This window comes from Phragmites australis, chromosome 11 (assembly GCF_958298935.1).
Source record: "Phragmites australis chromosome 11, lpPhrAust1.1, whole genome shotgun sequence".
In the NCBI taxonomy this organism is placed as follows: domain Eukaryota; kingdom Viridiplantae; phylum Streptophyta; class Magnoliopsida; order Poales; family Poaceae; genus Phragmites; species Phragmites australis.
In genome coordinates this window covers 31,903,104-31,927,732 of record NC_084931.1, presented here as the reverse complement: position 1 = coordinate 31,927,732, position 24,629 = coordinate 31,903,104, and the positions used below count along the sequence as shown (strand labels likewise).

The 24,629-nt window shown below is 41.2% G+C and overlaps 1 protein-coding gene across 1 annotated transcript; it reads left to right on the top strand.

Annotated features, from left to right (window-relative positions):
* The first annotated feature begins 21,155 nt into the window (after positions 1 to 21,155).
* On the top strand, positions 21,156 to 22,877 carry LOC133885132 (adenylate isopentenyltransferase-like). The gene has a single exon (XM_062324784.1). The coding sequence runs from the start codon at positions 21,435 to 21,437 to the stop codon at positions 22,488 to 22,490; it is 1,056 nt and encodes a 351-aa protein (XP_062180768.1). The 5' UTR covers positions 21,156 to 21,434; the 3' UTR covers positions 22,491 to 22,877.
* Positions 22,878 to 24,629: the final 1,752 nt, after the last annotated feature.

Sequence of the window (24,629 nt, the reverse complement as noted above, 5' to 3'; positions counted from 1 at the left end):
TCCTTTTGAATCAAACCAAATAAAATAGGTTGCTACTGAGCTCTAGTTTACTCATAAAAATGTTAAGAATTTTTGAACCACTCGTATACTCTCAGGTATCACGAGTTAAAAAAAAAAGACACGTACGAACACAACAAGTACGGGGCAGCAGCACGAACGTGCCGCTCACCCGTCCAGTAGGGTCTCACCTATTGAATAGGTGAGACTTGGTCCGATCGTATTTTTCATATTTTTTTTAATCTTTTGATCGTCTGTCTATTAGATGAGACCTTAATCTCGTGCAACGGTGGACTATTCTTGCAATTTGTTGCTACAGTTTAATTTTGTGAATATTGAAAAATTAAAATATATATAAATAAAATTTCTACTTGTCTGGTCTCGCAGGGGCATTTAATTTTTTATCACTCTGCTATTTGATAGAGTGAAAAATTTATCATCCAAACCATAATTTATAGACTTTGATGACCTATTTATCAGGCTCAATGAAGAGTTGCTACTAAAAAGTTAAATATTTTGATCTCGCGCGGTCGGCCGTCCCGCCGTGGTAGGCAACCCGCGGCCCCACAACGACGGAAAGAGGCCTCTCGGCTTCTACGCTTTTGACTCACATCGGCTCAACTCTAAGGCCCACACAGTGCCTACGAGGTTCCAGAATGCCTTTCGGCTTGATACCAGAATAGGCCCAAAAAGATGATTCGAAAGAAAAGATGAATATGTGAAACGAGGTGATGGGCATATAAATTGCATCCACCGGGTGTGTTTGGTTACCGAATTTGCTTTACGTTGGTACGGTGGATATGTATAATTTTGAAGGGAAAAGAAAAGTGTTTAATTATTTTTATATATTGTTGTAGTCTGATTTGACAAATGTAAATATACAATTTTATCTTATCTGATGGATGTTGTCTCCTACATCCACTCATGCAGGTGAAACTACTTATCAAAATCATAAGATCATCTTCATTCGAATAAACAATCATAATATTAACTCTTTTATCTACTCATGAGATCTTAAATTCGGTTAGCTAAATAAAAACTTAACTCAGCATGACAAACAAATACAATTAACTAAATATTTTTTTAACAAATATAACTATACTCAGTATATTTTTCCTCAACTTATATATACGATGAAGCTCTACCAAACTTTATCCTCGAGACCATCCGCACCTAGCTTAATAATATTGGCACCCGAGTAACCCGACCCACTACACGGTTTTTCTGTTCAAACATCCCTTTAGCACAACGGAGTTTGTACTGTTTTCAAGAAACCACCTTATACATTATTGGAAGGAAAGTATATTGTGATTGGATCCAACGGGCAAGTTGGGGGGGGGGGGGGGGGGAACCAGCCACGGATTGACCATTGTTCGTGTTGATGCGCAACTTGCCAGGCTCGGGCGAAGGTTATATTTGGGTGTCCAGCTCGTATTGCTACTTGCCACGCGAGCAGGCGACGGCACGACGAGCCACACCGCGTTAAACAACTGAGCAACTGGACTGGGAGTTGGTGCCGGCATGCCGGAGGCCCATCGTTAAGCAGCAAAACTATCAAGATAATGCTTTGGATCTCGTCACTGATTCCTATTTTAGAGGCACTGGTACGTCGACGTGTGAATCCTTCCTCATCCTGACACGACATGCCCTGCGGACTTGTTGGAAGAGAACATATTACCAGAGGGCAGTAGCACAAAGTTATCAGTCACTATCAAGGTCACACAGTTGTTACAATTATTAGGCCAGCCTATAAAATAATTTTAAAAAAAATCTTAAATCTCTATATTATAGAGATAGCCTATATTAAAGTTCACACGCTATTAATACTATATTGATAATATAAATAGAGTGATGATTTTTCTTTCTATATATATATATATATATGAAGAACTCCAACTCATCAGGTACACAAATAATATAAACTGTTAATTGAGTAGCTTTAAAATTAGAAATGCTCTTATTATGTGGGTCTATATAAGAGTTAATATTTTGTTTCTTTCTTTTTTTTTTTGTGCTGCAGCTGTAGTCTACTTTATTCTGGCGTCAGCGTGCATCGGTAACCAGGAGAGCAGGTCTCCGAAACCCTCGCTCTTGAGATCTTACACTGAAAGAGGGTGAATAATGTTTTTAGGAAGCGTTCCACGTAACTGCTCAAGTTCTTCACCACGACTCGTCTTCCTGTTCGCTTGAGCGCCGCCCACTGTCATCGTCAACAAATTCGGCGTGTCATCAGCAGGATCAATCGTGTTGTCAACACGGTGCAACCAGCATCTTCAGCAACCTCCACAACGCATGATCAGTATGTAAAAACCTTGTTACTCGTACTTAATTTTCTGTAGTTACTAATTTTTAGTATAGTAGATATAGTCATATGTAATGCTTTCGTATATATATCTAGATTATGCTCTGATAATGCGATCATATCAGTTTATCAGTTTTTGCTCATCAATTATTTTTGGATTAAATTAAAACTAAAAGTGTCTTATATTCTAACAATCCAAAAACCTTATAGTAGGCAGTTAGGTTTATCAATGGCTGGATTGGTCGATGCACTGAGACTAGACAAGTTTTCTGGTATGCACTTTAAGAGATGCCAAGTCAAGGTCACTGTGTGGCAGACAGCTATGAATATCTACTGAGTGGCTAATGGCAAGACAGAAAGAATCCTTACTGTTGAGCAAGAAAAGACGTTCACAGATGCGAATACACTCTTTGTAGTATACATTCTTAACGTTCTTAGTGACCATCTTTGTGATGTGTATATGCACATGCAAAACACGAAGGAGCTGTGAGATATACTAATTGCTAAATTCGGTGCATCAGATGCAGGAAGTAAATTGTATATCATGGAGCAGTATCATGACTATAAGATGGTTGAAAATTGCTTTGTAGTCGAGAAGGCTCATGAGGTTTAGTGCATCATGAAGGAACTCTAACTCCTCAAGATCAATGTACCCGGCAAGTTTGTGGCTAGAGGCATCGTTGCTAAGTTACGTCTTTCGTGAAGAAACTTTAACATTGTTCTAAAGTACAAGAGATAAGAAATTACTGTTGAGAGTTTAATCACGTCTCTTGATGTTGAGGAGAAAGCTCAGACTAAGGATGTGAGTCCAAAAGGAGACGAGTGGCAGACTAACGCCAATATGATGCAAAATCCCTTCCACAATAAGAACAAAAGAAAAGATAATAAGCCAAATAAAACTACCACCTTAAAGAAGAAGAAGATGAAAATAGCATAATTACCTTGTTTTGTGTGCGGTGAGATTGGGCATTTTGCCAAGGATTGCCCAGACTACAAGGGAAGAAAGGATTCACAAAAACAGAACTCGAAGACCGTTAATGTGGTGACCATTGGCGAAGCTGGAAACAAAGGTGCAGGGTATAAAAATTTACCTTCAGTGTTTCAGTATTTCAGTCTACTAATTGTTGGATTGATATAGGGGCCAATGTTCATATGGCGCTGATATCTCAATATTCTCTTATTATCAGGTCGCATATGATTCTTCTGTCCTAATGTGGAATGGGTAACAGGTTTCTGTTCATAGTGTTGGTACGGTAGATCTGAAGTTTACTTCGGGAAAGATCGTGCAGCATGTCCCTACAATAAACAAGAATCTAGTTAGCGATTTCCTTCTCTGTAGAGATATGTTTAAGGTGGTGTTCAAGTCTAATAAAGTAGTAGCATCAAAATATGGATAATTTATTGGTAAAGGGTATGAGTATGGAGGCTTATTTCGTTTTCTGTTTCTGATTTCAACAATAAGTATGTGAACCATATTTGTGACAATGTTAATGATGATGCTAGTATTGGGCATTTGTAGTTATGTCATTTGAATTTTGGTTCTATGACTCGACTTTTCAGCATGTGTTTAATTCCAAATTTTTTCATGTCAAAGGTTCTAAGTGTCATAGTTGTGTGTAATCAAAATAACCTTATAAGCCCCACAAGGTAGCAGCTGATGAGAGAAATTTGGCACCTCTAGAATTCATACATTCAGATCTATGTTAAATGAATGGTGTGTTAATAAATAGTGGAGAAAGGTATTTTATGACTTTGATTGATGATGCGACTAGATTTTGCTATGTTTATTTGTTGAAAACGAAAGATGAGGCTCTAGATCACTTTAAAATCAATAAGGCAGAAGTTAAGAATCAACTAGAGAGACAGATCAAAAGAATTAGGTCGAATAATGATTAAGAGTATTTCTCTAGTGATTTTGATTTATTATGTGATAAACATGAGATTATTCATAAGAAGACACCTCCCTATTTACCCCAATCAAACGGAGTTGCCGAAAGGAAGAATCGCACATTGAGTGACTTAGTTAATGCTATGTTAGACATTGCAGGATTATCTAAGGCCATGTGGAGAATTGGTGGGGAGGTCATGTTAACTTCATATCATTCCTGAGTAGGGGGAGGTCGTGAGGATAAGGAGAAAATCGCATATGAAGAATAGGAAGAGAGAAAGTCATTACTTTCTTATTTGCACACTTGGAGATGCCTAGCGAAAGTCAATGTACCAATAACTAAAATGCGCAAGCTTGGACTAAAACTGTGGATTGTGTCTTTTTAGGATATGCTCATCGGAGCATTTCTTATAAGTTTTTAGTGGTTAAATTTAAGGTACCTGACGTGCATATCGATATAATGATGGAGTCTCGTGATGAAATATTTTTTAGCACATATTTTATATAAAAGATTTACATAACATGTATAGACTATTTTTTGAGATAATTTCTGAACCTACTCTACCTCTTGAGTTTATTGAATAAACACATAAGCAATATCTTAAGGAGGATGGCAATGATACTCTTAGGAGAAGTAAGAGACAAAGGACTGCAATATCTTTTGGTGATGATTTCACTATACATATTGTGGATGACACTCCCAAGTCTATTTCAAAAATATTTGCATCTCCAGATGCAGACTACTGGAAGGAGTCTGCTCAGAACGAAATGAATTTCATCCTCGCAAAACGGGACTTGGGATGTCACAAAACGACCATATGGTTGCAAATTTGTGGGTTGCAAGTGGGTGTTTAAGAAGAAGCTTAGGCCTAACGGTACTATTGAAAAGTACAAGGCTCGGCTTGTGGCCAAGGATAATATTCAAAAGGAAGGGGAATACTTTTTTGACACTTATTCATCTGTTGTGAGATTGACTATTATCTGACTACTACTTTCCTTAGCTGCCTCGCATGGTTTTATCGTTCATCAGATGAACGTTAAGACAATTTTTCTTAATGGAGAATTGGACGAGAAAATGTATATGGAACAACCTAATGGGTTTATCGTAAAAGGTCAAAAATGCATGGTGTGTAAGTTGCTGAAATTCTTGTATGGTCTTAAACAAGCTCCTAAGCAATGGTATGAAAAATTTGATAGAACTTAAACATCTGCAGGCTTTTCGGTCAATGTGGCAGATAAATATGTGTATTAGCGCCATGGTGGGGGTGAGGGAGTTATATTGTGCTTGTATGTTGATGACATACTGATATTTAGGACAAATCTTGACGTGGTTAATGAGGTCAAATCTTTCTTATCTCAAAGCTTTGATATGAAATATCTCAATGAGGCTGATGTAATCTTAAACATCAAGTTAATCATAGGAGAGAATGTAATTACTCTTATACAATCTCGTTATGTTGAGAAGGTCTTGAGCCGCTTTGGCTACCAGGATAGCAAGTCTTCTCCAACACCTTATGATCCCAGTGTGATACTTCGAAAGAATAAGAAAAGTAGCAGTGACCAACTGAGATACTCTCAAATTATTGGATCGCTCATGTACTTAGCTGGTGCTAAAAGGCAAGACATCTCATTTTTTGTGAGCAAATTGAGCCGGTTTACTTCTAATGCAGGCGATGAACATTGATGTGCGCTCAAGCGAGTCATGCGCTATTTACTTGGAGGGTTATACTGATTCAAACTGTATATTTGATGCTAATGAGATTTTACGTCATAAGTGGATATATATTCACTCTAGGTGATGATGATGTCTCATGGAGGTCTTACGAACATACCATCTTGACGAGTTCAACTATAGAAGCAAAACTCACTGCATTAGACACAATCACTGTTGAGGCAGAATAAGTGCGTAAGTTATTGATGTACTTATCTGTGATTGAGAAACCGGTACCGGCTATCCTTATAAACTGTGATAATCAGACAGTTACTATCGAAGTAAAAAAGTTCTAAAGACAATAACAAGTCCTCATGGCACGTACAGAGACGATGGAAGTCTGTCAGAAAATTAAGAAACTATGGAGTCATAACCTTATATTATATCCAAATAGCTAAGAACCTGACAGATCCCTTTACAAATGGACTATCATGAAATATGATAGATAATGCATCAAAGGAGATGGGTATGAGACTCATGCGAGTTATACTATAGTTGTAACCCAACCTGTGTAATCAGAGATCCCGTGAATTAGGACCTAAGAAGAACAAGCAATTGGTCTAACTGGAGGAGAGTAACTTTATGTTTAACCCACTCGAGTGAAGATGCAATACTCTCAGAGATCTGCAAGACAGGTTGGCTATAGTCTTAATGTATTCTGTTGGCTTTAAGTAGTGAAGATGCTGACCTAGAGGGCATCATTCTTGTAAGAACATACCTATATGAGTCTGATTGCTGGTTATATGCTCCATTCGTGGGGTAGTCAACTGACAGCTAAGTATCCGTTATGACTTTAAGTGAAACTTATTTGCACAAAACTTATAATTCAAGGTATAGTCCATTGTTCAAGTTGTGAATGAGTGTAACTTGATATTCTAATGAATGTTCAACTTAACAGTCTCTACTGAAACACTAGTATATCAAACAACAGTAGAAAACTGACAATTCTCTATAAGTCTTTGAGATCTGGTGAGGGATTGTTAGAATTATTAGGGGTGGTCAATGAAATAATTCCTAATAAATCTCAAAGCTCTCTGTTGTGGAGAGGTGACACATGTTGAGACTCACCCTATATTAGTACCATATTGCTAACGAAGGTAGATGTGAGAGGTTTTTGTCCCTATATATATGAAAGTACCCTCACCTCATTTGATACACAAATAATATAGACTACTAATTGAGAGTAGCCCTAAAATTGGGAACACTCTCATTACGTGTGTCTATATAAGAGTTAGTGTTTTATCTCTTTCTCTTTCGGTTGTGCTACAACTGTAGTCTATTCTATCCCGGCATCGGTGTACACCGGCAACCGGGAGTGCAGGTCTTCGAACTCAATCTCTTGAGATCTTGCACTGGGAGAGGTCGAATAAGGATTTTGGGAAGCGCTCCGTGTGACTGCTCAATTTCTTTACCACGGCTCGTCTTCTTGGTCGCTTGGGCGTCGCTCGTTGTCATCGTCAACATGCTGCAACCAGCATCTTCAGTAATCTCCACAACATAGGACTAGTACGTAAAAATTATATTACTCGTACTTTATTTTCTGCGGTTCCGAATTTTATATACAGTGCTTTCATATATATGTCTAGATTATACTTTGATGATATGATCATATCAATTTATTATTTTCTGTTAATAAATTATTTATAAATTAAATTAAACTAAAAATGTCTTATATTCCAACAACAATGAGTCTAAAGAATTATCTGGTCCTAAAAGAATTAAGTGTTGTCCTCTTCTCTAGCTCAACTTATCTCCAGAAGACAACATGGAACAGCTGCTCTGAAGAGATTAACATGCGCCGCCGACCACCAAATATACATATGACTTAGTACGAACACGCAGCAGCTTCTTTCTGAAGGAAAAATGACAAAGGGAGTGGATAAGCAGGGACTGCATGGGTCATTAGACAGGAAACAGAAATCTAGCATCCATGCACAGGTCCAAGCAGAAGCAGCACAGCAACAACTGCTAGAGGACACGCTTCGGTTGTGGTGGCGACTTTCTGTTTCCCTTGGTCTGCGCAAGCTTTCTCCTACCCGCCAGCTCTGTGAGTATGACCCTGGTCGATCTCGCAACGGTCCAAGGCCGAAAAGGCCGGCGCGTCGTCTCCTTCAACAGGAGCATGCCAACGCAGCGACATGATGGCTGCCGCTGGGATAGAAACGAGTCGAGCAGAGCCCTCGTATTTAGGCGAGCTTAACAGGTTCGGCTCGACTACTTGGGCGAGCTTTAAAAGTGGCTCGGCTCGAGCTCGAATTTAGCTCGAGCCGGCTCACGAGCCAAGTCTGTTGCAGCTAATTTTGATTTGTCTCTTCATAATCTTTGTGTAGATATAATACATTATTTCATTAATAGTATAGTATAATATGTTTCTTTATTGTGTACTGTAACTGAAGTACAAAACAATTGAACAAGTGCCTATACTGACATACACATCCAGTCATCCAGATTTCGAACATCCTGCTAGATTTAACACCTTAACCAGCATCCCAGCAAGGCAGCAACAGACCTAAACCTAACCTGGCTAAGTTCTAACCAAGTAACCTCCCTTCTCAATGCTCACCTGCTGGAGCAGTGCTAAGTGCTCACCATTGAGTAGGAATGCTCAGTGCTCAGTGCTCAACTGCTCATTACCACTTACCACACGCCCAGCAGAAAGGTAAGAAAACAAAACTGCAAAAGCATATGTAATATTTGCGCAGAACTGAACAACTGAATATGCACATTTCACATTTCAAAACATAGGTAATATTTGTGCACCATTTGACTAAACCACACAATCCAAAACATGAAAAGGAATTAACTTTCAATTTCCACATCCACACATCCAGCCATCTGTCCATTCCAGAAGTACTAAGTTATATGAAAATGAAATAGGCTGTAAGCTTAACTAGCAGGCACACACTAACCAAGTTCCAAGTTCCACATTTAATAAGAATTAACTTACAAGTTTCACACATACAGCAGCCACATACTAACACAGAGGCACATACCACAGTCCATAACACATCCAAAATCAAAAATAGTAAAAGCAGTATCAAACTAGCTCCAGTAGACCAATTCTAATTACTCTCTACGACGCTTTTAGGAAATGAAATGCTCTTCACATCATTCTCATCTTCTTCTTCCGGAGAAGTCAATTTCATAATGATCAAGTTAGCCATGAGCTCATGATGTCAACAACAAAAAAACGTTAAAAGACATATATAGCAAAAATGAACAATTTAACATACCACAAGCATTGGAACTCTAAAATCATTACGAGAACCTCTGGTCCAGCCAGAAGCATACACTAATGCCTCCATCATACATGACTGTAGAGAACTTCGATAGCCATCTAAAACTCTACCTCAAAAGTGGATTCTAAAGACACCGAGGTTGTTGGTATAGTCAAGAAGTTCTTTGCCATCTTTGACACTACTGGTAATCTATGTGCATTCAACCTCCACCACTAAAACAAACTAAAATCCTTGTTTTGTAAGATCTCATTCTTCTCATCTAGATAGATGAGAAGCTCGCTCTTAGATGGCTCCATAGAAGATGATTGCTAGAAGGATTGAAACTCATTTGAGCTTGATAGTAAGAATGTATTTGTATGAACCACATTTATAAGCAACCATCTTCTTGTGCTATTAAGCATAAATGAATTGTTTCTGATTTTGAAACAAAATAAACTCATAAATAGTGAATTTGTGCAATAGGCTACAACATCCTTGCCCGAAATCCCCAATGGTCCATTTGTGTGAATCGACCCAGTGGTGTACCTAATTTGTATCCGCTATTGGTGAAGAAGTCCATCATGGTGCCAGATCGGGATGCACTCGCCTTCACGATCACAGCGACCTTGGCACCGACAGACGAAGCGCACCCCTTCCGTCCTTGTGCGGAGGCGGCTAAGCGTGAGACGACGCTTCGCTGCCGCTCCAGTTCCATGGACTGCGGCAGCACGCCTGCGCGGTCAGAGAGGCGGTGGGTAGGCGGCACGATTGAAGTCCAGAAGGGCAGCGGGTTGGCGACTTGAGGGCGACATCCAGAAGGGTGGCAACAACTTTCTCTAGGAAACTAGGCTCTGTCGGGCGGCACGATCTCTGCGGCGACAACGTCAACCTTGGGTGGGTGGTGTTGTGGTGGTATGGATTGCCAGGAAGTGGAACCCTAAACACATCGCAGATATTAGCTAGCGCGCTTGGTTGTGGCCTGTGGGATGCAAGCTTGTGGCCTACGGAAGAGTTTGGGGGCGTGTGCGCTGGTGGGCTAGGCTGCAAAAGAGCCATCGAGCCGCTCACGAGCCAGCTCAAGCTCAACTCAATTTGTAGCCAAGCTAAAGAGACAACTCGAGCTCAGCTCGTTTCGGCTTCGAGCCGAGCTGAACCTTTTTGAGCTTGAGTTGGCTCATAAGTCTCGAGCTATATTTCCAACCTTAGCTGCCTAGATTATACTACTAGGATCTCTCGTATGGATAATAGTTGACGTGCTCCATCGACCTCCTCTTCTTTTTTAATTGCGTGCTTCACGTTCGACGTCCTTTTCCTGAAGCAACTCAATGGTGTTGTTAAATAGACAGTTCGTGTTCATGCATGCAAATCTCAATCGTTGATTGGTTATTATATGGTTGAATGACCAATCATTTTGGCTTGCGCAGCTTGGAGATAGAGTATTTCGTTTTCCTGTTCATCTTGCGTTGTTGTTCTTCGACCACAATCTATCTTAGCTATCTAATGCACCCAGTGGCGCTACTATGAGCATTTCTTTACTCAACCAAACTAATAGATTGTTATGAGGCGATATAAAACCATCGCATGTATAGTGATCGATCTCCTATTTCCTTTTTATAGTCACATAATGCAAAATTCTCCATATTAGTTGGCCATCAGATCTAAGATCTATGGGTGGGTAAGACATCCAACATTTTCGACATGTATCTCCTCTCTAAACCGCCGTCGTCCCAGCACAAATGGGCTGGACCCGAGGCAGTAAGAACCAGTTACCAGGGACCGTTTAGTAGAGCTCCTACAGTATTTTCTCGAGTAAAATTTGAGGAATTTTGGTACACGATAGTTTTTAGTTTTCAGTTTTTTGAGTGAAATATATGAAAGTGGTTCATGAAAATGAATTAGATGTTAGAAGCGGAAAAAAATAACTTCTCCAATTCACTTCGCATATAGAATTATTTTCTTCGTAAAATTTACTATAGAAAATAATTTTTATATAATAATTTTTCTCAAAGAATCATTCCCTCCAAATAATTTAGATAAAAAAACTCTATTAAACAGACCCAAAACATACTATGTCCCGATCTCCATGACATCGCTCAATGCACACGAACGACTAGTTACTTTCACTGTAATTTTTTAGGATATTTTTTTGAGAAAACACTGCAATTAGTCGGTTTCTCTATATATAACATTTTGTCCTGCAGATGGCTACTTCATCACGGCTTTATATATTTCACATTTGGCTTTTTAAATACATGGATAAACACTTATCGTCATCCTCGAAACCTGTCGATTGATTTAAATAGGATGTGAAGTCGTCATCACCTTATAGTCTACTGTCCTACATGCATGCACATAAGGACGGAAAACGAAAACTTGTCAGCTAAATATTAGTTCGAGGATATGATGGGACTGACGAAACAAACAAACAAATCATTTGAAATGGTTTCAGCTCCAAACTTCAGCAAGCATAACAGCAATGATTCGCTAAGTACTGAGCACAACTTATAAAAAACAAATTTTGCCAGTGGTATAAAATAGCTGTGTGCGTATGACGCTTGCTTGATGTAGACAGAAACTTCAGAGACACGTATAGGAGTTTTCCCTGCAGTCCGTGTGTGTGTGTGTTTCTATTGGACGGCTTCGTATTTTTCTATGTTGCTAGAGCTTTCGCTACGTCGAGTGTCAGATGCTATGTACATCGAATATATATATACTCTAGATATGGAGATGTGTTAGTAACTTGGTACGTATATATATGTGCGTGTGTTTTATGATTTTTTGCGATGCGTATGAACCATCATGGACCTGTCGAATCATAATTTATCCCGCAAAACGATCACACGAGATATGATTCCGGCGATGCAGTATGCCAGTACATATATATGTGTGCCTGGAGATAGAAAGTTCTAGCACTCCACGCATACGTTCCACACAGCTAGAGGCAAAATAATCGGGGGGGGGGGGGGGGAATTATTTTAAGAGAGTTCATATGCATGCTAAGGGGTGGTGCTAAGCGTCTTAATTTTCTGTTCAAGATAAATATTACAAAAAATGTATGTAAATATAAACAACTGGTGGCATTCAATGCACCTAAGTAAACCTCAAATAAGAAGAAAAAAATAGAATAAAAGATTCTTAAAAGATACCCTCATTAACGAGAGAAAACGAGAGGTATCGATATATACCGGTTATTCTGGTGGAACTAGATTACCATTATTGTGTGCGTTAATTGGAGCTGTTACATCGTATCACTATACAGAACGTGTCATATATAGTACCTCATCAGTAACGGTTCAATAGTAATTGCTACTGAAGACGTATCAATACCGGTTCTTAAACTCTCGCGCGCGAACAATTATATAGGAGCTAAGAACCGGCGCTGCTAGTCACTATCGGTGTCGGTTTCAGCCAGTAACCGATACTGATACATTAGTGCCGGTTCCAACCAAAATCCGACACTGATAATTGATATTAGTGCAGGTTCTAGCGTAGACCGGCAATGATGCTTCGAACCCGAATAAAATTTTCAATCCAACTTTAGCTCGCGATCCGACTCTCGAGCGCCTCTCTCTCCCTTGTCTCTTTCGTCCACAGCGCCTCTCTCTCTCTTATCTCTTTCCTTTCTTCCACAAGCGGACGGGTGGCACACGGAGATGGAGAGAGAGGCGGAGGGGCGGAGGAGGCGAGAGAGGAGCCAGGGAGAGAGACCGGCTGAGCTCGCTGGTGGCCCGAGGTTGAATGGCTGGCTAGCGGCACGATTCTCGATCGAGCGGTTGGTGATGCAGTTCTCGGCTAAGTGGCTGGCGGCACGGGAGGACACGCGAGCTTCTGGCGGCACGGGATGCCAAAAAGGTAAGTGGAGTGGCTGTTATTGAGTTCTTTAGTTTTGACCACCCCTCATTTCTCATTTGATTCTCACTTTTTTCGTTGATGAGAAGCTGCTTGCTTTGCGTTCTTACACGCCTACCTTAGCGGCCACTTGCATGGCAAGGAGGGCGCTGCGCTGGCGTCTAACCAGGAGCACGCCAAGAGCTCCCACTATGAGCTCTTGGGCGTTGTCCTGCGCAGCGAGGAGAGGGCAAGGGACGCCATCTTCTACTTGTACACAAGGTACATCAACGGCTTCGCCGTGACGCTAGAGGAGGACGAGGCAATGGAGATCTCAAGCATGTGTTCTCTTCGGTCGTATGTGATTCTTCAGCTATTCCCTTGTTCATTTTGATTGATGGTGATCGATTTGGGGGTTTTGATGGCCGAGCTGCTGCTGCTTAGTCGTGTGTGGAAGCTTAAATTACCTATGAATCAAGATCTTTTTATGGTCCCTTCTGAGCTATAACTTGTATGGCATCGTAACCTGATAAAACTATATGGGGTGAGTCGATTTAACTGTGAGATGTGTTTGTATAATGAGACGAGTCAATTTGTGCATGCGGCGGTGGCGGCAGCAGTAGGAGCACGGTGACAGTGGTGGCGACATGAGCGGTAGCCGAGCCGGCTCGTTTATTTTTTTTCGCTCAAGAAACCTTTTCAGCGCCAGTTGTAGGCACGAACCGGCACTGATAGTGAGTGACTATCAGTTAATCAGTGTCGGTTCAAAACTCACCACCGATGATGATTTTAAACCGACACTAAGAAGTGTGCACTGAACCTATGAATTTCTGTACAATTGTAAATAGGTAACAAGTCAAGAAACTTGACTGCATGCAAAGTTGCTAGAGAATCTGATTTTTTTAACCATTTTAACCGTTGATTTTATTTTATTTTTTTATCAAACCGCGCGTTGGGCACATGGAAGTAACCAGTGTGCCAATAACGATTGGCATAGGAACGACGATCTTGCGGCCGAGGAGACACGCACGTTTTGGTTCGATTCCATTGGAGTGGCCGGACACGTCACATTGGCCGTAGGAAATGAGAATCCCTGCACGTCCTTTTGGCAAGATCAAGATCAGGTCCCAATATACCCCTATCGAGGCGTACGTGCTTTGCTGCTTTCCGTAGCAGAAAAAAGCGCCCGGCCGGCAGCAGATACCAATTCACCATATTCTTTTGGTGATGAACAACTCCAATCCGTCACCACCACATATTCCAGCGCCCAAAATTATAGCCGCGCGCAATCGTATCATATCTCCCTCTCTTTCGCCTCATCGTCGCTTGCGTCCTCTTCACTAATGGATGAACTCCTTTGGAGTTTGCACTCTGTCTATTTGATCGATCATCTATGTAAAAATTCAAAATTAGATAATATGTTATTGTATTTATAATTTTAGTATTTATATTCGGCATATCATTTATCGAAAATATAATTTCGGTACATCGTACGCCGAAAAATCATAGACCCAGTTATATTCGGCACACCATCGAAGACCATACGGCAGGTAAAAACCATATTCGGCACACGGTGTGCTAAATATGATACTGTAGCCCATATTCGACACATCGTGTGCTGAATACGGTTGATACTCGACACACGGTATACCGAATATGGGCTACATTGTCGTATTCGGCACACGATGTGCTGAATATGGATTTTTCGGCGTACGGTATATCGAAAATCCATTTTCAGTAAATTATACATCGAATACGGATACTAAATTTGTAAATATGATAATATATTATCTATTTTAATAAATACACTTATGTATATTATCTAATTTTAGATTTTTGCCGTGTGCAAGTTGCGTTGAGCTTTTTGACCATGGCTTTCGAGATTCCCTGCGTGCATCTATAATTGCGATAGATACTCCTCTCATTTTCGTCCTATCTTGCCCTCGAGATCTTGATACCCCTCTCGATTTTCTTCATTTGATTTCCAGCCGAGTTTGTGCTATCTGTCGACCAATTGCAGATGTGCCAATTGTTGTTCCATCGAATGCAAAATGATGCATGTGCTATAACTATAAGCTCATGCATGCACGCGAGGAGGAACCGAATCTATCTATTATCTTATTATTTAAGTATTAAAAGAAGTTTTCATGTTCTCTTAAAATTACAAAATTATCATATTAATCAAAAAAAAAATTAAACAACTCATTATTATGAACTTCTAACGATTTAGATTAAATAAAAATCTATATCAAATATAATTAATAAATAGTTAAATGTTCTCGGCCCCTTTTACAAAGTGTTAAAATTAATAAATAGCTAAAGTGTTAAAAGGAGCCAGACGAACTTTCCAAATGTTCTCCGCCCCTTTTGCAAGTTGCATGTATGTAGGCAGCAGCGTTCACTAGAAGCGTCGCAGTCCAAAATGTCAACAGGCTTAAGACCACCCGCATCTCTCCCTTTTTTTTGTTTTTCTTGGCATTATCTTATATACATTCCTTTTCTTCTTTTGCGAATATCATCTTATATATTTTATATAGGATATTATTAGCATTAGTTTATTACTGTTTTCCCCTCGGTGCGACTCCAAATCCAAGAGTTAAATTGCAAGTGCTTGACTCTAAAAAAAAATGTTTAGTTTCAAGACAAGACCGGGGGACATGAACCATCCAACTAATCCTGACAATTGCAGACAACTCTTGCTACGCTTGAGGCAGGGCAGGACACATGGAGCCACGGAAACTAACGCATATGAAGAGCCTGCATACCTTGGGCGAACCATCGAAAGGACGAGCACCATACCCTTTCGTAGTCATTAAAGTGTATGCAAAGGCTGGCCGAGTTCTCCTACGATGTTTTGTGAGATGTATGTGTAAGTGGACACGGAATATGAGTCTGTGCTACAGTCCTCTGCATTAATTAATCACTGTTCACTAAGGATACTGTAGCTACAGTGTTTGATTCTGCTGTCCCGGCCCTGTACTGCGGCCCCAGTACTGCAGCGTTACTGTAGCAGTCGATCCAATCCATCCACCTCCAAACCAACGGCTGTGGAGTGCTCCTAATGCACTCCACTGTAGCTCTCTGCAGTTGTCACTCTGTGTCCTGTGTAAGTAGGTTGGATAATATTATATTTGTTTAAAAAGAATTTTTTTTAAAGTTATATCTATCTAAATAGTTTGGGCTAGATTTCTATTTATTTGGTTAAATTTGAGGCATATAAACAGATATAATAGTTGATATTATGATTGATTATTTATATAAATATAATTTTTATGATACTGACAAATAAATCAGTCTACATGTGACTATATATTTATATCCGTCAAGTCAAATTAAAACAGTAAATACGAATTATTAAATTTTTTTTTAAGGTTATAGTATCTATTCTACCGGATAAGAAAAATTCAGACATCCAAAGAGCCATGCGGAAATGGCTAAGTTACCTAGGACACGCAAGCCACTAGACACTAGTGGCCTGATAATAGTACTAGGACGAGTAAACATGTGAGTGGCCCGGGACTGATGGGACCCGCGGCTCCAGAGTCTAGAGTCCAGACGTAGCATCAGATTGGGGCTCATCGGGGAAGGCACATCCCCCATGCCCAGTCTCCTTTCTTTCTTCGGCTTCTTCCCCTTTCCATCGTGTGCCAGAAGGGCGCAGTGGGGACTGGGTGAAAAGCTTTCCTTTTCCTGTAGGAGTTGGAGTACGCCCACGCTTCACAAATGCGTCGGTAACCGCTCAAAAATCACGGTTACTGACCTTCTCGCTTCGGTCCGATTTCAAAAACCGAATGGTAACCGAAATTTGAATTCAAAAAATTTTAAAAAATAAAATAATAAAAAAATTCAAAAAAATCTTTAAAAAACTAGACACAATTCTAAGACCTCCTGTGAATTTTTTTTTCAAAAATAATATCGTTTGTATCATATTCTATAGGGAGAAAGTTTGAAAAAAATGAAAAAAAATTGAAACGTGCGGCTCAGTTATTAACTCATGTTAAGAAAAAAGTGTAACATACAAACACATATTTTTCTTGTGTAAAACATATTTTAAGAGAATCTTTAAAATTGATTTCACTTTATTTAGAGTTTTATTAAATTCTCTATGATTTTTACAAAGTTCACAAGCATAAAGTGAATATGTTAAGAAACAACACTGTAATTAACTTTTTCATGTCTACTATTATTTTTACTACGTAAATCATAGTATAAATAAGCTAATGAAAGTGGTTTCACTAATTTTTGAGGTGTGATGGGTCAGTTATGAAATAATCTAGTCGCAACACATTTACACAATCATGCATGTTACAATAACTAATAATGAGTTCATGTATTTTTAAATACATAGGATCATGTAAGAAGACTAAAAAAATTAGTTTCATGATTTTTGGATTAGCAAAGAGTAAACTATGCATTTAACTTGGTTTAACAAATACAATTTCTCACAGAAAATTTTGAACTTTTTTATGAGTGTAAATACTTTTATCATGTAGATCATGTTACAAGGAAACCAACAAAATTTGTTTCACTTGATTTGAAGCTCAGATGAATTAGTTATTGATTTTACAAGATTAAGCCATTTTTTGGGTTTTTTTTGTTGAACTGCGCTGAAATTCGATAAAACCGTTCGATAAATCGAGAAAACCGAGCGGTTACCGACCCAAACCGCTCGGTAATCGACCAATTCAAAAATACGAGAAAATCGCTCGGTAACCGACCCAAACCACTCGGTAACCGACCCAAACCACTCTGTAACCGAGCGATTACCGTTTTCAAATTCTCGTCGAATTCTCTCCGAATTTCAAATTTTACCAAGTGAATTTTGAGTGAATTCTCATCGAATATTCTCCGGTTATCACGATAACCACGATTTTGTCGGTAACCGTCGGCGAGCGATTACCAATACCAAAACGATTTTGTTAACCTTGAGTAGGCCTCGCCCTACGCGGACCAGAGTCTCAGCCCCATCCTCGAACCTAAGCATCAAGCGTGACACTCCCTCCGTACACACACCCGTTTCTCTTTAACAACTTCACCATGTAGTGTAGGCAGGCCATTTCGGATCGTCCGATGAAAATCAACAGCTGATCGTGCCGATTTGGAGGACAGCAGAAATTACTTGAACCGTCTCGCGCGGCATTTTTTGTTCTAGGGAAACTGGAGGGAACAGGGCCCTACAGATTCGCGCGGCATTGTTGTTGCGTTCAGTTATGTTTGCTTCGTGCGTGCTCGTCTCTATCCTCCACAGCTGACTTTGAACCAAAGACTACTAACTAGTTCAGCACTCGGAAAAATGAGTGGACGGTGCGGCACTGCCATGCCGTTGCATCAGTGAAACAGAGGACTTCATCTGCTTCACCTCGCGGTCAAGAATCCCCTGGACGAGATGCGACCGTCCATGATCCATCCCCTGGACAAGAGCGAACGCCCACCGTACGACACCGGAGGCAAACCCAACCGAAAGGCGGGAAAAAAGAGAGGCAAAACCAGTCGTGCGCGCGGGAGAATATAGCAATCCACTCGCCCGCCGACCAAAACTGGACGTCGACCCGGGACGGAAAGGCGAGTCGGGACCCCGATCGAGCAAGATGCGGCCGCGCGCGGACCCGGCACGAGGGAAGAAATTCCATAGGACCTTTAACACAAAAACCCCCCGAGATCGAGATCCTGATCCATGTACGAGAGGCACTACCAACTCACCAGGATGGGTTTGATTGTCTGAATTATTTTTAATCTAGTTCAGTAAATACATATAATTTTTTTTAAAAAAATGTGTTTGTTTGCTTGTATTTACTGTTTTTGTCTGTACGAGAGAATGTAAATATATGGTCACATATTGGCTGAGGAGTGAAGTTCGATTTGAGCTTCACTCCTTATCCTGGTTGAGCGGATGCAGACTCATACAGGTGAATCTATTTATCAATGTTACAAAATTATGTTTATACGAATAAATAATCACAAACTCAACTTTTATATTCACTCATACAGCCTCAGATTCAGTCAACTAAACATAAAATCAGTTCAGTCTGCCTAGACAGATACAATTAACCAAATATATTTTTTAACACATATAACTCTACTCAGCCTGCTTATACAATATAGCTCCTAAAAACTTGTTCAAGTAGCCAAACACACTTTTAAGTGGCCCGTGCGTATAGCTAAACTGGCAGGGCAGAGCTGGTTTGCAAAAGTCCAATGTCGTGCCCGTACATGCACGGGCCACCACTACAACTCCACCCGTGTGCGGCCCCTTCCCATCGGGATAGCCACCACGCCCATAGCAACACACCAGTTCGGCTCTGGTCGGCATGGGCAGGTGACCGTGGCACCGCCCTTCGTAGGATTGACATCGTTTATTTAGGGCTAGTTTGGTAGTGTGATCGAGTGCTCAAGCTAGGCTTCGATCGTGCAAAATCCCTGCACGAGCCAGGTCCTGCAGAAACAGATTTCGATTTTGTTTCCGTCGGGCCAAGCTCGCTCGATGCAGCTTGTGTATGTGGGTGTACATGTGTATTTTTTTATTTAACTCTCAATTTTATCTAGGAATACAATAGTGGTTCAAAAATTCTAAATATTTTCATTAGAAAACTAGAGCTCACTAGCAATTTATTTTAATTAGTTTGATCCAAAAAATCTAAGCCAATATTTAATTAAAATTCTCCAAAAAAAAAATCTATTTTTATAACTTCTAACAATTTTTTATACTTAAATAAATTCCTAAGAATCTGAAAAAATTCACTAACATTCTTATCGTGTGATATATTAATTTGTAAAATATTTTTAATTCTAAGTTATTTAGTGAAAAAATAAATTTCTTTTTATGTTCTATTTATATGTATTTTTATTATTTCATATGATATTTTTATATAAATAACTAAATATAATATCTTTATAATCAAACTAAATACATATAACTACCTAAACAGACTTCATTATATCTTCTCAACCTAACTACTCTTATCCTGAATGAAGCATTAGGGACTCTGCAGCCCCTGTCTGCGAATGCGTGCGTGCCCTCTGTTTGTTCGTACTCCCTGCGCACGAGCAGAGGAAGCGATCGCGGCGTAGCAGAAATGCAGAATGACGGGCCACGCATGGTGGAGACACCATCATGAACTGACAATCTAGTTGAATATACCCTATGCAATGTATCATGTCAATCACTGTCAAAGTCTCAACAAGTACTGCTCTCACCTGGCCTGTGTCGCTCTGTCGGCAAAAATCCGAAATCAGACAATATACTTTGCCAAAATAAATAATATATATAGCCATATTTACTAATTTAGTATATATATTCAGCACATCGTATACCAAAAGGTCACATTTAACACACAGTGTGCTAAAATATAGCATTGTAGTCTATATTCGGCACACCGTGTGTCGAATACAGATCGTATAAGCACACAGTATGCTGAATACGAGCTACAGTACCGTATTCTGCATATGGTGTGCCAAAAATGCTTTTTCCTGTGCGGTCATGTTGCGGTTCATATTTCGATAGAAAAAAGGCATACTCGGCACATCGTGTGTCAAATACGATATTGTGGTGTGTCGAATACGGTTCATATTCGGCACACGATGTGCCAATTATGACATTGTAGCTCATATTCAGTATACCGTGTGCCGAATATTATTTTTAGGTACACGGTGTATCGAAATTTATTTTCGGTATACGGTGTACCGAATACAGATACTATATTAGTAAATACGACTACATATTGTCTATTTCGGCAAATATGCTCATGTATATTATCTAATTTTAGATTTTTACCTTATGTCTGGCCTATATAGGTACTCGTATACACGGACCGGCACACCCCCCGCCAGCCAGCACCAGCGAATCTTTAGATTTGGGACATTTTTTTAAAAAAAATCCACTCATGGACACATGATAAATAATGTTAAAAAAAATTCTACGGCACTATAACTATTAACATCTTTGTTAAATAGCACATCATCGTAACAATTAGCGCTATCATAGCTATGAGCTAAGTTCAAAGTAGAAAACCATATATGATAGTTACCACGATACCGTATTATTCAAATACGACGTCAAATATCATGACACCATTCAAAATGATTTATTTTCAAAAATTATTTTCGCATAGATCTATTTATATAATATGTTTTTAAAAAGGGCCAACGTGTAAAAATCCCAGCCGTATATAGTACCAGGTACTCCTCCCTGTTACTGGTACAGACTACAGAGCAGAGCCCGAGAACCAAGCAAAGCGTCCACAAAAAAACGCAGACTGAGGCATTCAAGAGAGGAGGCGGTCGGGCAGAAATACGGGGGGGAAACCTGCCAAAAATCAAAAAACAGGCGCGCAACGCAACAACAGAAGCAGAGAACATGAGCGAGCGAACGCCGTGTTGATTTGCCTAGGCAAGACACGGTGTGGCATCGCCTCGTGTAGAAAGCCCAAGGCGTATTAGGAACAGACAAAACAGGGTCATCGGCGGCTGATTCGGATCGGGGGCACTGGCTACATGACCAGCCTCCTCGCCAATAGGATCACTACCCTCGTGCGCGCTCCCATGGCCGTCGCGGGGAGGCCATTGCGGATCCCGCCGTGGGAGGAGGAGCACCGCGCGTACCGCGGCAGGGGTTTGCGTTGTTCGGCTTGCCCTGCTCCATCTGGCAGCGAGCGGGTGGTCGTGGGGAAGCAGGACGAGGCGGAGGCGACCGGGATGGTGGTGATCGTCGGCGCGACGGGCACCGGGAAGACGAAGCTGTCCATCGACGCCGCGAAGGCGCTCGGCGGGGAGGTGGTGAACGCGGATAAGATCCAGCTGTACGCCGGCCTTGATGTCACCACCAACAAGGTATCCCTCGCTGACCGCCGCGGCGTCCAGCACCACCTCCTCGGCGCCATCCGCCCCGAGGCCGGCGAGCTCCCGCCCTTGTCCTTCCGCTCTCTCGCCGCCGCCACGGCCGCCTCGATCGCGGCGAGGCGGTGCGTCCCCGTCGTCGCCGGTGGGTCCAACTCTCTCATCCACGCCCTCCTCGCCGACCGCTTCGATGCCTCCGCCGCGGATCCCTTCTCGCCCGCCGCCGCGCGGTATCACTACCGCCCGGCGCTCCGGTTCCCTTGCTGCCTTCTCTGGGTCGACGTCGAGGAGGCGCTCCTCGCGGAGTACCTCGACCGGCGCGTGGACGACATGGTTGACGCCGGCATGGTTGAGGAGCTCCGGGAGTACTTCGCCACGACCACAGCCGCCGAGCGCGCCGCGCACGCTGGGCTAGGCAAGGCCATCGGCGTCCCCGAGCTGGGCGACTACTTAGCGGGGCGCAGGAGCTTCCGCGCCGCGATCGACGACATCAAGGCCAACACGCGGCACCTTGCCGCCGCGCAGGTGTCGAAGATCCGCCGCATGGCCGACGCCTGGGGCTGGCCCGTCCACCGCCTCGACGCCTCCGGCACCGTCCGCGCCCGGCTCGACGGCGCAGGCCCCTTCGCCGAGTCCGCCTGCTGGGAGCGCGACGTGGGCGGCCCCAGCCTCGCTGCCATCCGGAGCTTCCTCGGCGACCGAGCACCGCGATGACGACATCCATGCCGATGAGATGGATGCAATGCTGCGATGTGGTGGGGTGAAGCTGCTTTTACATTTTGGGCGGAGTTATTCACGTTACGGCGCAAAGGGTGAGGGGCTTTTGGGTTCGAGGGTTTAGGCCGCCGATTTTGCTGGGTCCCGGCGGCGCCCTCTGCCGCTGGCCGATGGGGTCAGAGAAGGGCACAGTCACAGAGAGGAGAGAGATAAAAAGCTCGGTGTGTGGGGGAGAGATAAAGGGCGCCCTCTGCCGCTGACCCGTTTAGATAGTTTTTTTAGTTTTTTTTAAATAGTCAGAAGCTATATAAATAGTTAGTTTGTGCTCTTAGTTTTTAATGGCTTTTTACTTACCGAGAAAACGGACGTGGCTGAAATGTACTAAGTACTAATAAATAGGTTTTTGTTGGGTTTTTTTAACTTTTGGATATATTGAGAATCTAAAAATGTATTATAAAAATAAATAACTAAAATTCAACAGTTACTATCATTTTCTCAGCTAGTCAGAAACTACAAAGTACAACTTATATAGACAGGCTCTGAGAGAGCCTATGAATTCTTTGGTGGAGAGAAGAGGGGATAAGAGGAGAGAAGGGGTTTCTTCTTTCTTTGGTTCGTCCGTTTGCTAACTGCACCACTGTATGTGCTGCTAATCCACTAGACTGTTCAAATTTTGAAAATATATCTTGCACAGCCTCCTTGATTTTTCAGAACGTTTGTCCCGTTCCGAAAGCGCATTTCTCCGTTACCGTTTCGGCTTTCATGGTTCGGAATTTGCGTCGGCTCACCTGCTCCATCTCTCAAACTTTTTATCTCTCAAACTTTTTAATCTGCTAGAAGTTTGGTTTTGACGTGGCGATGCCATGGTGGATGCTGGAAATAAATTCTATGCAGCACAGGTGTATTCTCAGGTAGCATCACCAGATTATCGTTACTTATTTTTAATATAGATCTCAAAGGGATGTTGAGGTTCACAAAACGCTGATTATATATATCAAGTAATTAATATATATATAATAATTTTTTTATTTAGGTGAGATCTACCGTTTTGAGATACACGTTGGGTACAAGTGACGGTTATCTAAGTAATGCTGCACGAGGATACATATACAATGTCACTGTATAGAATTTATTTCCGTGGATACTTGATGTGTCCCAGCAGGGGTTGCGGTTAACCAATTTTTGGAGCTACGCAGGGATGATCATCCCACTCCCATGCTTAGCGTGTGATTTGCTAATCAGGGGGAGTTGGGCGTATGAGTTGGTGCCTGGTGTTCTTGCTGTTGCCAGCTAGGAAAACAGAGCAGTTCAAGTTTGCTTCCATCCTTCCTACTTCTTCTTTCACTCTCCCATTTTATCGGTGTTCAAGGCTTTTTTTTATCGGGGTGGATAGGCATAATTCAATTCAATGAAAGAATTCGCTAGCATTACGAGGTTTTACAGTCATCCTATTTAGGTTTATAAATTTTCTTAGTTAAGGAAAAAATAATCTAAATAGTAATATAGAACTATTATTAGATACCCACTTATATCTCTAATTTTTCAGAATCTCACCAGTTGCGTACAATCCTATGCTGGTTATATGCTTTCTGGATGGTTACTAGATCTCTAGGTTTTTTAGAAACAAAGGTGTAACCCCTTTCGATTTAAGAAACGAAACCGTCAGTGTGATGTTCATTACAGTTCAGGCGCACCCGGCGCAATTTCTACCGACTCCTACTCCCAGAGCACCGATCAGAGTTTAGTACGTACATCGCAGCAAACATGTACACGATCTGCACTATTCCAAGGTTTTGACAATTTCTTGTTTGGATACTCGCACAATCTGCATTCTTGTCCTCGGACTCGTGGCTTCCAAAACACATGTGAGTATTTTTTTTTTTCCCCTTCGATAAAGCAGTACTCCCCCTCATCAATATAAGACATATTTTTATTTTTAAAAGTCAAATTTTATAAAGTTTAACTAACAATTAATCAAATTATGTATATGTTTAGTTTACAAAAATTGTAATAATAGATTCATATTCCAAAGTATTTTAAATATTATGATATTAATTTTGTAGCAATTGGCAATATATCTAAGAGAAATTAGATGTCAAAATCTACTTTTTGAAGTCTTTTTTATTTTAAAATACG